A 16,150-nucleotide genomic window follows, 5' to 3' on the forward strand; every position below is an offset into this window, starting at 1 on the left:
CCGCTTGAAAGTTAATATTTAGCTTTCTTTCTTTTGTTAATTAATAATTTTAATAGTCATAAAATTTTCCACTTATTTCAACATTTTTTAAAATTGCCAAAGACAATTTAAACGCCTCCTTCCTATTTTAAGATTGTCAGAGAAAAGACAATCGCCGACGTTCACGCGGTTAAAACCAGGAAAATTTATAAAATATATATATATATATATATATATATATATATATATATATATATATATATATATATATATATATATATATATATATATATATATATATATTATATATATATAATATATATATATATATATATATATATATATATATATATATATATATGTATGTATAGGTAATATTATATATACATACACTTTTCCTCAATTCAAACTTTACTCGTAAAAAAAAAAGCGTTATAATTTTTATTGTATCATTTCTAATATTTGGCGGCACATTTTAAGAATTTGGCATCACACAAAAGTGCCGCGGCACAGTGGTCGAGAATCACTGTAATAGAGGGATAATAGATAATAATGTCCAAAGGCGTACGCTTGCTGCGATTAGGTCAATGAACTTGAAAGAGTGGGATTTAATGTTTTGATTATAAAAATATTAGGTGCTTTTATATTGTGTTTTGATTGGGTGTTTTCTTCCAGCCATCAAACTTGTTTTGAAATTTTCAGTCCCGCTTTCTTCTTTAGTAATTCAACGAATTTCGTTAGCATTTTTGTTTTAAGAGTTTTATATCATATAATTTATATATATATATATATATGTTACGCTTTGAAAGACTAAACATTGTAAGTTTGTAGTGTGGCCGGTGCTTCTTGGAAAAGATATAGGAAAATGCAGGAATCATACATAATATAATTTTATTAAAGTAAGGGCCAGAGCCCCAGAATGACAACCTTACATGCTGGTGGATGGGTATAGAATAGCACATTTGACCTTGGAAAGAGGGTTTTTATATCTTTCTGGACAATATATTTAAATGTTAATAGGTCTCAGTAGCGTGGGACTGATCAATTTCCCAAGCTGCTAAAGCCACATCATCACATTTTTTGAGATAATTAGATCAATATTATTACTTTCTTGTGGGAAAGGTTTTTAAACGTTTGCGCGTTAGATAAATGCTCTATTTATGGATTATATTTAATATATAATTCTTTTAACATTACATAATATTCCCCCCCTCTGAAGAAAGGTCTGATCAATATGCTAGCCTATTGGTCAGAACTTCCCCTTCACGCGATTTCAAATTAAAATTTATTATTTTTGGTATATTGTCCAATATTATACATTTATAAGTAGAGTATTACAACATAAATACATTTATATAAAAGTAACTAAATATTTCTGCATAACTTTGAATAACAATAATTAATATCTTTATAATAATTAAAAATGATTATGTACATTTTTCCTTTTCCTGTTGAAAAGAATAAAAAATATCAAAACAACTTTAGAATATCTAAAACAAAATATACCATGACATATCTAAAATAAAAATAAATCAAACCAAAATTTCACAACTTGTGAAAAGTTCTTTTCTTGAAATAAACTAGATCCATTGTTCAGGCCTAAATTTATTAAGTTATTCATCCATTTAAGAAGAAAAAAAAGTTTATGTTCTTAATCATCATTGTTTCATTTTCGAAACAATTATTATTCATAAAGTCATTTAAATTCACTTATCATTTACACAGTTTTTCTTACTTTCTCATTAGTAATTATGTATTTTCACAAATATTGTGTAGAATTATTCACAACATATGAGATACACTTAAAAAATCAATACAAATAAAATAATACAAATAATATAAGTAATCTAATATAAAATGTTCACTTTTCCACATGATAATTAAGTTCTTCGATAGCATAAAAATTTACATACAAAGTGCATTATAAATCTTTGTAGAAAATGATATGCTTTATTCCAAAATAATAAAAATATATGCGTTATCTATTGATAACGATTGATAGTCTAAGTTGGGTAAAATATTCCCAACTAGACGGAAAAAAATAGGGTTTTAAGTTTGTTTACTCATGCTTGATCCTTAATATTGAGGAGAAAACATCAGTAAAGAAACATTCTATGTGAGGAGGCCCACGGTTCAAAAAACCATTTCTATATATTTCATTTGCAAAAATAAAATTTAGGAAATTTACCTAAATTTTCCGAAGTAACTCTCAAACATCATGTAATAAAAATAAATTCAGACATAGTTGCATTAAAAAAAATAACGGGACTCCAAAAATAGGGGCAGAAAATAAAAATGAAAAACATATGAAAATACCAGCATTGAAAAGCTATTGTGAATTTTTTACATACAATTGAAACTGTTGACTTGGATAAAATTTTCTTAATTTGTTTACATGTACTATTTCTGATTCTTTCTTAGTGAGAAAATTAGGTTTATCAATTTCAAATGACACCTCAGATAATTTCTTTAAAATTTTGTATGGACCAGAATATGGTGAACTTAATTTCCTTGTGTTAGGATAATGGAATTCTTCGTAAATTACTAAATCATTAACTTTAAAATTAGGTTCCAAAAAATGAGTGTCATAACGAATTTTGGTTTTCTTAAAAAACTCTTGGGTATTTTGAACAGCTATTTTTCTTGCTTCATCAACTGGAGGATAAATATTTTGATTTACAAGAGAATCACAAGGTAATTTTCCATACATTAAATAAGCAGGAGGAAATTGTGTTACAGAATGAGGGGTGTAATTATATTCATGTGTTACTTCTTCTAATAACTTTGTCCACGGAATTTTTTTAGAGTTTTCGTTGATTTTACATCTTAACCTAGAGATTATTGTCGCATTAGATTTTTCAACTTTTCCATTTGTTTGCGGATGATGAGCTGAAGTCAATAATTGTTTAACATTATAGTTTCTAAGAAATCTTCTAAATCTAGATGCTGTAAATGCAGCATTACGATCACTTAAAATTTTATCTGGAACTTGAATTTGAAAAATTTGTTTTAAGCAATTTGTATATGTTTCAGTTGTTACACTTTTTGAAGGAAAAGTCCAAAGATATCGAGTAGCATGATCAATAACTAAATGCAAGTATTTTTTAGTGGAGTTGTAATAGTTGAGCCCTCCGACAGTATCAATTGATAAAATTTCAAATGGTTGCTCTGTAGGGGGCATACTTTGTAACAACCCAAATCTTTTTTGGTGAGATTTTTTGTTAATTTGGCAAGTTTCACAACATTTGACATAGTTAGAGATATCAATTATTATATTAGGCCAATAGTAGAAAGGTGAGATTAAAGCAATCATTTTTTTAATACCAACATGACCAAATTGAAAATGAGTTTTTTCCAATATTTTTGTTCTTAAAGAAAATGGTATTACTATTTTATGCAAACCTTTTTTCTTAATCGTTAACAAATCATTAATTGTGATGAATTTAGGATTACTTAAATTTTCGTTTAATTGTGCTGCTTTAATCTCATCATGAGTCACAACTGGATTATTATCAAACAAACTAAAAAATACAGAATATCTAGAAAGCATATCAGCTTCATGATTATTTTGACCCTTAATATATTTTACTTCACAATCATACATAGATAGTTTTAAAGACCATCTAAAAAGTCTACCTGTAGGATTTTTTATTTTCTTTAACCAAGTCAACGCGGAATGATCACTATAAATGATAAATTTATTTCCATGCAAATAACAATGATATTTATCTAAAGCATTAATAATAGCTAAACATTCCAATTCAGTAATAGAATAATTTCTTTCATGTTGAGATAAACATCTGGAGTGAAAAGCTATTGGATGCATTGAGCCATCGGGATGTTTTTGCTTTAAAACAGCAGCAATTGCTTCTTTTGAGGCATCAACAAACAAATGACATGGATAATTAGGATTATACAAAGTTAAAACAGGTTTAGAAATTAAAGATGATTTTAATTGATTAAATGAGGTATTGCATTCTACTGTCCAATTCCATTTAACATTTTTCTTAAGAAGATTATTAAGTGGCAATCTAAGTTCTGCATAATTCTTAATAAATTTATGGTATACATTAATACTACCAAGAAATCGTTGTAACTCTTTAACATTTTTTGGAGGTTTCAACTGTCTAATAGTTTCAATATTAGCATTTGCAGGTGAATATTGACCTTGTTCTATTTCATATCCTAAAAATTTTATTTTAGTTTTAGCAAATTGACATTTTGAAAATTTAAGTTTTAAATTTTCATTTTCACATATTTTAAAAATTTTCTCTAAATGATCTAAATGTTCTAAATAATTATCAGAAAATATGATAATGTCATCAAAATAGTTTAAAGCAAAATCAACTTTATGTTTCTGTAAAATTTGACGAATAGCTCTTTGAAAAATAGCGGGTGAATTTTTCCAACCAAACGGTAAACGTAAAAATTCATAAAGGCCAAAATTGGTTGTAAATGCTAATTTTTCAGTATCATTTGGATCTATTGTTAAATTCCAGTAACCACATTTTAAATCTATAGTTGAAAAATATTTAGCATTAGACAATTTATCAATTAAATCATCAATTCTAGGTACAGGTTCAGAGTCAGTTTTGGTTATCTGATTAAGCTTTCTAAAATCTACACACAATCTGGTTTTATTACCTTCATCTTTTTTGTAAACAAGAGTAACTGGGAAAGAGTATGGACTATAGGAGGGTTTAATTATGTTAGCTTGTAATAAATTATCTATTTGATTTTTAATTTCTGCATTATCTTTAACAGATGCTCGATATGGACGCAATGATATGGGCAGTTCAGAAGTTAACTTTACTTTAACAGGTTGAAGTTTTAAGTTGCCAATATCAAAATTATTTTTGGAAAATACATGATCATAACTAGATAAAAGATAATTTAACTTTACCCTATCCTCTTCAAAAGTTACAGGTATTTTATCCTGAAATTCTGAGGGTGGGTTGAGCCTATGCTCATGAATATTTAAACTATTGAAATTTCTTTCATCATAAAAATTATTAGTTTCTATATATCTATTATTAACACAATCATTTACATTACAATTCACATTTTTAAGATCAATTTTTTGTTTATTGTTGTATAATATATTAGTATGATATTTATTTTTAGCACTATAATAATTATTAGACTGAGAAAATTTATCATATGTAACATCTTTAAATTTTTGAAAAACTCTAAAATTTTTAAAATCAATATGTAACTTAAATAATGATATTTCATTAAGTCCAAGTATAGAAAAATTAAGAGGGGTGTCTATAAAGGCGCATGTTATTACTTTTGTAATGTTTCCTATTTTAACACTTACCTTTTGGAGGTTTCCTTTGATATTTCCTTGAAATTGCGAAATTAAAATCCTAGTAGAGTTCAAATGTTTTTTTGATTGTCCTATAAAATGTTTCGGAATTATAGTGATGTTGGATCCTGTGTCCAATATAGTTAGTAAATTCTTATTGTTCACTCGCGATGTCACACATAAATAGTCATTTGATGGTCAGCTGTTGTTATTGCTGGGCTGCGGAGGCTGGGAATCATGCTGAGGTACTCCATAGCGAAGAGAATTCACAAACCTTGGCTGCTGCATTCTGTACTGATTTTGGGGAATCCACTGCCTTGGCTGCTCCATTCTGTACCGCTGCTGGGGTATCCACTGCCTTGGTTGCTCATAGTATCTTGGACTATCATTCCAATTGTGTCGTTGGGGAGTAGGTCTATTGATGGCACTCTTTTCATTTTTTTCTAACTTTGAACACAACTTAATTAGTTCTTCAACAGTAGAAGGAGATGCTATACTCAGAAAATTACGAAATTTTTCTGGTACGTCAGCTTTGATGGATTCTAGCAACAGCTCCTCGTCTATGCTTAGATCCTTCGACGCTCTCCACTTCTCTGTAGCATATTCAGAAAATGTCTTTTTTGGAGATGGCCTCATAGATAGAAAAAGTTCATACTTATCTTCTCTAGAAAGAGAAAATTTTTCTTGTAGTTTTTCCTCGAGTTCGGTCCATTTTTCAATTTCTATGCATTCATTAATGTAGAAGGTAAATAAGTCTCTTTTCAGGTATTCAGATATGTTATTTATTTTCCAGTTTTCTTCCAAATGTAGGATTTCACATTTTTTATTGAAATACTTGATCCAGTTGGGGAAATTATTTTTATCCTCACACGGAGAAATATTAACGCGTGCTGGAGCATCCACCTGTTTTTCTTCTGAATCAGACATTATTCTTTTAATTTTTCTGTTTCTTAATTCCAAAGTCATCAAAATAAAGTTCTAATCGGTGATTAAAGCGAGAAGAAGACAAAACAAAGAGAGAAATAACAGTCCTCGTTCTTCTTAACCACACCCACGCATTCGAATTTCTAATCCAAGGTTACGAATCATTTAAGAAGCGAAAGTCGATTATCAAAAGATGTATTCCATTATTAAATTAAATAGCATTTTCAGTTTTCAATAATAATTTTTTGCGACAGGAAACTATCACTGCCGACTTATCTGTTACGCTTTGAAAGACTAAACATTGTAAGTTTGTAGTGTGGCCGGTGCTTCTTGGAAAAGATATAGGAAAATGCAGGAATCATACATAATATAATTTTATTAAAGTAAGGGCCAGAGCCCCAGAATGACAACCTTACATGCTGGTGGATGGGTATAGAATAGCACATTTGACCTTGGAAAGAGGGTTTTTATATCTTTCTGGACAATATATTTAAATGTTAATAGGTCTCAGTAGCGTGGGACTGATCAATTTCCCAAGCTGCTAAAGCCACATCATCACATTTTTTGAGATAATTAGATCAATATTATTACTTTCTTGTGGGAAAGGTTTTTAAACGTTTGCGCGTTAGATAAATGCTCTATTTATGGATTATATTTAATATATAATTCTTTTAACATTACATATATATATATATATATATATATATATATATATATATATATATATATATATATATATATATATATATATATGCGCAGTGGAAGTGCGCAATTAATTAAAATCTTACGTACGGAAGCTAACGTGACTTTGCAAAATCTCCCTATTGTTGCTGTTGTTGTAGTTTATTTACGTCGCACTAGAGCTGCACAATGGGCTATTGGCGACGGTTTAAGAATCATCCCTGAGGTTGATCCGAAGGCATGCCATTACGATTTTGATCTTTTGCAGAGGGGGTGGCACCCCCGCTGCACTTTACAGTAGCACTGTTTAACGAACGAGAACCAATACCTCACATCCTCGATCCCTACGCAGACTGATCCAAGTAGTCACCCACCCTCACACTGATCGCAACCAGTGACGCTTGACTTCGGTGATCTGGTGGGAACCGTGTCTTAACGATCAGTCCACTGGGGGACAAATCTCTCTATTGAGTCATATTTCAAAGTAGATCTCTAAACATAGTCTTAATCTCAAAATTTTGAAATAATTTTTTTCAGCTGTTTTTTATAAAACACTGTTCGATAATTATTTTTCTTCTGAAAATCTGTCATATGTCGACATTGGTCATTGGTCCATTTCACTTGAAATAAACTTATGTTTTTTTTTTTCCTCATTCAAAATGAGAAAATATAGCACATGATATTAGAATGTGAATTCTTTTTATATGTAGATGAAAATAATGAATACAAAACGGGATTTATCACATTGCATCATGAGACTACAAATAACTTGATTTGCTACAAAATCGGCACGAATAAACCACGTCATAGTTGGATATCTAAATGAGCGATTCGTAATAATATCGAAATTTTATAAACATCGTGGAAATACGTCATTTAAATTTGCGATAAAGTTAAATTTGCGAGTTTATTTAAATGCCCCATTTCAAACTTTCAAAACGTAAAATAAATTTTTAAAATAATCGCGATTTCAGAAACTACGTGAAAATGGGTAGCAATAACTACGGAAAAGTCATTGAATTTATCATTAACCCACACACATGAAGAGCGTCAAAAGTGATAACTAGAATTCAAAATTCGTGTATCGTAATAATGTCGTTTTGAAAATATGGTATTTTCAAAACTATGCGTAAATCCGTAGGGTTAAGAATCGAAAAAAAGAGATCGAAAAACGACATTGATTGAGATTGGGTGTGTTAAAAACCTTACTAAGCAATTATGGATTTTTTTTTAAAAAAAATTCTTATTATTTTCTTTTTCTTTTTTTTTTGTTGATTATTTTATTTAGGTTGTTGCCGCTGGCCGCTCGCTCATCGACAGTTGGCGGGCATTTTTGAAACTAAACATTTTTGAAACTTAATCCCTTAATTACGCGGTCTTGCCTGTTTTCGCAGCTGACTATTTTACCAACTATTTAGTTGTATTTTTACATTTTTCAAGATCTTATTATGTACGCAACCACGCAAATTATATTTTCAATAACATACTAATCAATTGTGCTAGTCATTTAGTTTAGGTCTTTCTTAAAATTAAAGGTTCGTTTTTAAATTATTTTATTTAACAACCGTCGTTGAACAGCCGACCCAGATTTAGAGTTTAGGACTATTATTTTTCAACTCCGTAGTCTTCAAATTTTGAAGTCAATCCAGAAGAAAAGGGAAAACTAAGATCAAGTATAGGGCGAAATTTTGACTTCGTGGAGGACATTTGGTGGAACTAACCAGCATTTGCGTTACTTGGAGAGGAAAACCATGAAAACCTCTATCGATTAGCCCGACTGCAAAGGGACTCCAAACCATGATCTATCTACCACTGAAGATATTTCAAGTCAGCACTGTGGTCGATTCATGCAAATTTACAGACTTTACTCTCGCTTTTGGACTCTCCACCTACGCTATAGCACTGAACTGAAAAGTTAAAACAACTATTGCTTTTTTATTATTACTTTTATTACTGTTTCTAACTATAATAACTACATTTCTTTTTCAGATAAAATTTATTTACTTCACTATATTCCTAAGTTGAACCCGATCCAGAAGACAAGGGAACTCCTGGATTAAGTATCTTTTCCTCATCACTTTTTGTGAAACTAACCAGCATTTGCTTTATCTGGAGAGGAAAGTCACGATTTTTTTAAAAAAGAAAGTTGCAACAGGTTATAAGTTATTATTTTTTCAAATTAAGAGCCAAAGCTTCTTTCCAATCTTACGTAAAACTTATTTTAATTTAATATACTTTGTTACTACGTGAATAATGCTAAGTAATTGCTATGCTTTTAGTGTGAAAAATCTCAGTTTCATTACAACACGCGAGTTTTAAATCACACATTTAAATAATCACTTTTTAATGTACTGTGTTTTGTCCGTTTTTATTGAAAATCCATGTTATTCTTTAATTTTTAACAGTTTTTATAATGCAATCCCAGATGATTTTAAAAATTCCGATATTTATTACATCATGGGAATTATAAATAATACATTCAAATAATTACTCATAGTTACTTATTCGTGCTAATTTTATCGTAAATTAATGCATCTTTTGTTCGATTATTGCGATAATAAATTTTGCCTTTAAGTTTTGCTTTTTGTTTAAACTCTATAAATTTTCTTTAATAAAGATATTTAATTTGATTTTATATTACTCATTAAAATACATTTGTATATATATATATATATATATATATATATATATATATATATATATATATATATATATATATATATATATATATATTACTCTTCTTTCAGTGAGCATTACGAATTTTTTTCATAGAATTTCTATTCCTTTTCCCCAATATTCAAATATCGATATATACTTTCTTTAGTCGAATTAATTAATGATAAATATGGAAAAAAATTGAAAAAAAACGCAAAAACAGGTACTCAGCTAGTAATAGATAATAAAAAAAATGAATTCATGCTCTATTATGCCTTTAATAAAATAATAAGCTAATTCCCCAAAGAAAAATTAATCAAGAAAAAGAAAATATTTAACAGATCATCATTCGAGGGCACTTTGATAACTGTAGCAACATTTAAAGTCATATAAGATTGACTCAAACTTGCTGAAGAATTTGGTTATTATTTATTAGATCTGCAGGTTTGTGTGCTCAATTTAGGCTGGGAAGATTTCCGTACCGTGATTTGTGGCCGAATAATCGCTATATCTTGGCCACTTCAGGTCAGCGCACCACGAGAAACTAAAAGAAACGCCGTAAAATGAGACTAACTCGAAGGGTGTAACTCATAGCCACTCCCAAGCAAACATTTGCATGTTTTTCTTAATAATTTTTCCCATTAAAATCAATTTGGCTCCTTAGAGATCGAAGTTGGCGTTTTAGATCACGATACGGAAATATCCCCGTTATTCTTATTATACCTTTGTCAAATAGAGAGACAGATAGCTCAATGCAGAGAAGTTGGAGCACGGTGGCTCAGGGGATAGAGTTTTCGACTTCCAATATGGTGAACCGGGTTCGAATCCCGATAATGGCTTATTGATTCGAGATCTGCACCCGGCTCGCACCAACCATAGTGCTGATGTAACGTATCCTTAGTAGTAGACGGGCCATGGGTTAGATTCAGCTCGTCGTCAGGAAAAACAAAACTGTGGGAGTTTTTCGTGGATTTCCTTTCCATGTAACTCAAATGCGGGTTAGTTCCATCATAAAGTCCTCCACGTAGGCAAATTTCTTCCAATACTAGGGTCCCGCAGTGGGCTGATCGTTAGGACACGGTTCCCAGCAGATCACCGAAGTCAAGCATCACTGGCTGCGGTCAGTGTGCGGGTGGGTGACCACTTGGATCAGCCTGCGTAGGGACCGAGGGTGTGCGGTATTGGTCCTCGTTAAACTGTGCTACCGTAAAGTGCTCGACTTCGCGCGCAGGTCGTCGGGCTACAGAAGCGGGGGTGCCATCCCCTCCGCAGAGGATCAAAATTGTGATGGCATGTCTTCGAATCATCCTCCGGGATGTTTTCCAGACCGTCGCCAATAGCCCATTGTGCAGCTCTAGTGCGACGTAAATTAACAACAACAACAACAAATCCAATACTAGGCGTAGGTGTTCCCTTGTCTTCTGGATTTGGCTAAAAATTACAAGACTGCTGAGTTGGACATGAGTAGTCGTGAACACAAAAAATCGGATCGGTTGTTAAATAAAATAAAATAAAATATAAAGAGTGTCCTCAGTGGTAGACGGATCATGGGTTCCTTTGCAGTCAGGCTAACCGTGGGAGTTTTTTGCTGTTTTATTCTCCATGCAACTATAATGCGGGTTAGTTTCATCAAAAAAGTTCGTCATGGAGGCAAAATTTCTCCGAATATTTGATCCCGGGGTTCCCTTGTCATCTGTACTGGGTTCAAAATTACTAGGCTACGGAGTTGAACATCCACATTCGTAAACACCACGAAAAAATTGGGTCGGCTGTTCAACGACCGCTATAATACTGAGAAGGGTGGCTGAGAGAATAGAGCACTTGCCTCTAAATGAGGTGACTTGAGTTCGATCCCAATGATAGCTGGTCGATTCGAACTCGGCACCCAGCTCACACCGACCACAGTACAAATGAAAAATATCCTCAGTGGTAGACGGGTCACGGGTTAGACTAATCATATGCCGTCAGACTAACCGTGGAAGGTTTTCCTTTCCATGTAACACAAATGCAGGTTATTTACGGCAAAAAATCCTCCACGAACGTATAATTGTCCCCAATACTTGATCAAGGAGTCCCCTTATCTAACATGCTAACTCTATGCTTAGAATTAGATTATTTATTCTAATTTCTGCTCTTTTTTTTAAGATGTTTACCAAACAGTCTGCCGCGCACTGCTATCTTACCTTTTCTAAAATTTGAATTCCAAAAAAATTAATAACGGATAGAAAATTAGTAAGCTAAAAGCGTAAAAATATTTTCACACAGTCCTTCGAAACTGATTTAATGTCAACAATTTTTTTATTTATTAGCATTTGAATTGCTTTTAGCATTAATTAATTGAAATAATAACAAAAAGATAATTTTTAAATTAAAAAAATTCGACTAAAATAAAAAAAATTCTTTGAAACTACAAATTTCGGGGTGCACAACCTTTTTTAATACTTACTCTGCATGTTGACTAGTGATAGGTTGCTTGAGTATTTTATGTTATAGTAATTTTTATATAAATATTATATTCAGAAACAAAATTATCTGCAGGGATGGGGCATATATATATATCATAAGATCAAAATAGTACTAGTATTTCAATTTTTGCTTTATTTAAGTCGATATTCCACTTGTTATTTTTGAGCTAGTTTTAGTTTCAAATTTATTATAAGTGCTCTCTTTTATTTTGAAGTTTTATTTGGAGAAAAATTATTGAATTGTGTAGGATATTATAAATGGTGTAAACCTATTTGGTGTGGTATATATATATTATATCGTTCTGTAACGAAGTGAACAAGAAATTTACTCATTAGTAAGAGATAACAAAACTGAAATAATTCATTTGCTAGTTTAAAACAGTGCTTAACATTCGAGGAACCAGTTTATTTGTTTATTTATTTTCTTGATAAATTTGTGTGTATTGTGTAATACTTAGCTTTTTTAATCTGAAATGTTCTAATGTTTTTAAACATTACTTCTCAGTATTCCAATTGCAATTTTTAATTGAAATATTATCTTTATTTCATTGTTTTGTAACTGTTATATTAAGATACAAAGTCTACGGTGTTCATTTTAGACCTTAAAAAGGGCATTAGAAACTGGAAAGAGCCCCTAAAAAAGGGCACCCATCATAAAAAAAAAGCATTATGTACAAATATTTGCTTGACTTTTAAGACACTCAAAATATACAAAGTTTATCACTGAGAAACTTTTTTTTAGCGATAATTAGTTTAAATTAAAAAAAATAGTTCCTTAGTTAAATTGGTACTTTCTAGAAATTGGTTTTAAAGTGAGCTTATTATCAAATTTCGAAGCTCATAAAAAAATATCGATATGGTTTGAGAGTTGGTTGGTGTAAAATTTACAGTTTTGCAAAATCCTCAGATTGTTTTTTTTTCTTTTTTCATGTTGATAGCTATGCTTATTTATGTACTTAATTTAAAATATTTTTTCTTTCTTATCTAGATGATGAAATTGTTGGACATCCTTGAAATTCTTTTGGAAGCTGAAGATTGCAAACAAGAAAGAATTGATGGTGGTATCATTGGTAGTCAAAAACTAGAGGCTATCAGCTGATCTAATGGTTAGTTAGTAATTAACAATAAACTTAAATTTTACATACAATTTATGAACTTTGAATAGATTAGAGAGATGATTGTGCTCCGGAAAAAGTACAGATTTTTCCCTTGTATTTTAAAGTTTCCTTCTTGAGGTAAATGCTTAGAAAAAACGACTCACAAGAATTTACAATAGGTAGTTAAAGGCATTTACATAATAAAATATTTACATAATTAAAAAATAACTTAAGCCAATAATTCTCTTTCTTGTGTGTTTTATAATTTATAATAACTACTGAAACCAAACTTTAAATTTATTAATTGATAATGAACGAGTTCTTATATGACGAGCCTACAATATGAATTTTTAACATGTGGGTCATTTATTAATTTATTTTTGTAACATAATAGACCTGCTAAATGTAACTAAGGTGCTGGTTTTCGTTTTGCTACCTAAATGTTTCATTTACTACTTACCTTTAACTACCTTGCATTACCTTTTATATTTTTAACATTCTATTATGTAAACACTTTTTAAATGGTATAGTTATATATTGATCAATTATCGTTTGTTAAAAGTTTAAAATCATCCTATCATTAATTTTACTTAGTGTTAAATTCTTCTAGTCTATTTCTTTATAACAGGAATAAGAAAAGTACTATGAGCATTGTTGTAAGTAGGGTGTCAGCACTGTAAAATGCATATTTATCAACTACCTTAATTTAATAGAATATTAAGTCATATCTGTAAAATACACTACAGCAGATAAGATACAGTAAAATTTGTATTTCACTATTTAGATATTATATTATGTAATACCCTGGGTATTTACCCGGGTAAATACTTAAAATTCATAAATTATGAGTTTTATTGAAACTTTTATGATCATGTTCTTTTGGGTCTTTATTTAAGGTACAATTAAGTTTTACTTACATGATCAGAAGTTAATTAATTCTTAACTAAGAAGAAAAATTCCTTTATAAATGATTAAAATCATTGTATTTTAGTTTTTATTTGAGAATGGCTATGGTTTAATCATCCTGAAGTTCACAGTTTGATTCATAATTCCTAATATTTTTGGCTTCTCATCTTAGAAATATATTTTTAAAATGTAAAATATTTTTTAGATTTTAAGTAATTTATTTTGGAAAATTCATCATACAAAAATTTCTCTTTATATGAATACTATGCAATCCAACTCTGATCTATATTTAGTTGTAAAAAAAAAAGTAAAACAAAAAAACTGTTTTTCAATAAACAGCTTGAAAGCTTTTTTGTATAACTCAAACAGAAAATTATTAGAAAATAAGCATTTAATGGCGTATTTTTTAAAATAAAGTATTTATTTAAAAAATAACTTTAAAATTGGTTAAAAAAAAGTCATTAATATTCCTTTTCGGAAAAAGAGATACTTATGCAAATTTTACCATATAAAAATAATTCTAACAAAGTAAATATTTGTAATAGTATTGAAAATTAAATCTATGAACACAGATAATTTTACCATTGTGTAATTATCATTTATTTTTCTTAAAAATGGAATATGAATAAATAGGCAGTGTTTTTAAGAGATGGTGGCTATTTTTACAGAAAAGGCAAAGAGGGTACATTTATAGGGATCAAAGGGTAGACAGGGCTTCTAAAATTGTTTAAGGAAAACACTGCATAAATCCTACATAGTGATATAAATACATATTAACATAATACATAAATATATACACATCACATGACACCGTCTATAAAGTGCCATCCTGGCTTCCATAATTCTATAAACAAACATTGAAGAAAAAGTTATCTTTAAAAACTCATAAAATTTTTGATATTCTCCCTTATGTATCCACAAAGCTCTTATGTATCCACAATGCGTATTTTTATTCGCCAAAGAATTTAATTTAAAGAAATATTTAATTAAAACTTAATGTTATAAATTTAATTAAAAATTCTTAGCAATATTAATAATCAATATTTCACATAAAACTGAAAATTAAATGAAAATGAAACTTATGAAACATTACCTCACTAGCCCAGACAGCAGTGTCAGATGCTTAAATATTTGTTAGTCTAAATTTGTAATTTTTTTTTTGTTGTTTTTTTTTGTTTCATTAAATCACATTAAGTTTTAAACTCTTAGTTCTATTTACATGTACAAATTCATCAGAGACAACACCTCCCTATTTAGATATCAATGTTTAAGTTTTGCACCACTCTGACCTCTTCTGTAAATTTAAGATAGCTGCAAAAACTCACTTTGAACTTAAAATATCGACATTTTGCTTTAAACTGTAACTTCTAACCTTTTTAAACTATAACTTCTTTCTTCTTAAACTATAACTTAAACAATTAACAGCTTTCCTCTAAATATTTTACTGTTCACTTATTTTGATAGAATGTTTCTATAATTTTTTTAAAAAATTTTAAGTAATAAAGGCTCATATTTTTACTAGTTCCTTAGTTTTGTGATTAAAGGAGTAAATATGATGTAAGTACTAATTTTTCCAAACATAAAAGTTATTTTAAATTTGTTATTATACATATTTATAATATTATTATATTATTATATTTTATATATAAATGAATGTCTTTGGGCTAAGTCTGTGTGCCAAATGCAATGAAATTTGGCATATATATAATTCAAAGCACTAAGAAGATCATTGTCAGTGTTATAGCATTCTATGACGAATTGTTCAAGCGGGATAGGCAAACAAGGAAATTCTGACTAGTTAAGCAGTATCCATTGTTTTGAATTTAACTTTTGACAGTTCAGTTTTTCAACTATTTTAAATATGACATCAGTAGTGATATTTGTTAACTTACAGATCTATTTGTAAAAAAGAGTAAGGAGTTTACTGCTAGTACATTGAATTATTTTTTAATTGCTATGGAATAATCATTCAGAATAAATTTATTCTGGCTAAATTTAATCATGACTAAAATTTCTGTGAATGATGCTCATCACTCAAACCTTTATATGCTATTAGTTTAAGTAAAAGTGAATATTAAATTTAGTTTATGCTTTTTATTCTTCATAACATGAACTACTCATTCCATCAGGGTATG

The 16,150-nt window shown here is 29.6% G+C and overlaps 1 protein-coding gene across 24 annotated transcripts in view; it reads left to right on the forward strand.

Moving 5' to 3' along the window:
* Positions 1-16,150, forward strand: part of LOC147817004 (uncharacterized) — a 70,534-nt gene that overhangs the window by 40,798 nt on the left and 13,586 nt on the right. For 4 of the 24 annotated variants that reach the window (XR_015429814.1, XR_015429811.1, XR_015429813.1 and 1 more), the window contains exons 1-2: positions 11,812-12,015; positions 13,001-13,118. Coding sequence is in view for 8 of the 24 variants with exons in the window: in XM_087153470.1 (XP_087009596.1) it covers positions 13,116-13,118 (3 nt within the window). In the remaining 16 variants the exon portion in view is untranslated. Of the gene's footprint in view, positions 1-7,651; positions 9,048-11,803; positions 12,122-13,000; positions 13,119-16,150 lie in introns of those variants that run through there. The other 20 variants (XM_087153496.1, XM_087153491.1, XM_087153464.1 and 17 more) reach the window with 12 other exon arrangements.

This window comes from Parasteatoda tepidariorum, chromosome 1, assembly GCF_982258835.1.
Source record: "Parasteatoda tepidariorum strain Cologne lab strain chromosome 1, Ptep-v5.0, whole genome shotgun sequence".
NCBI classification, from domain to species: domain Eukaryota; kingdom Metazoa; phylum Arthropoda; class Arachnida; order Araneae; family Theridiidae; genus Parasteatoda; species Parasteatoda tepidariorum.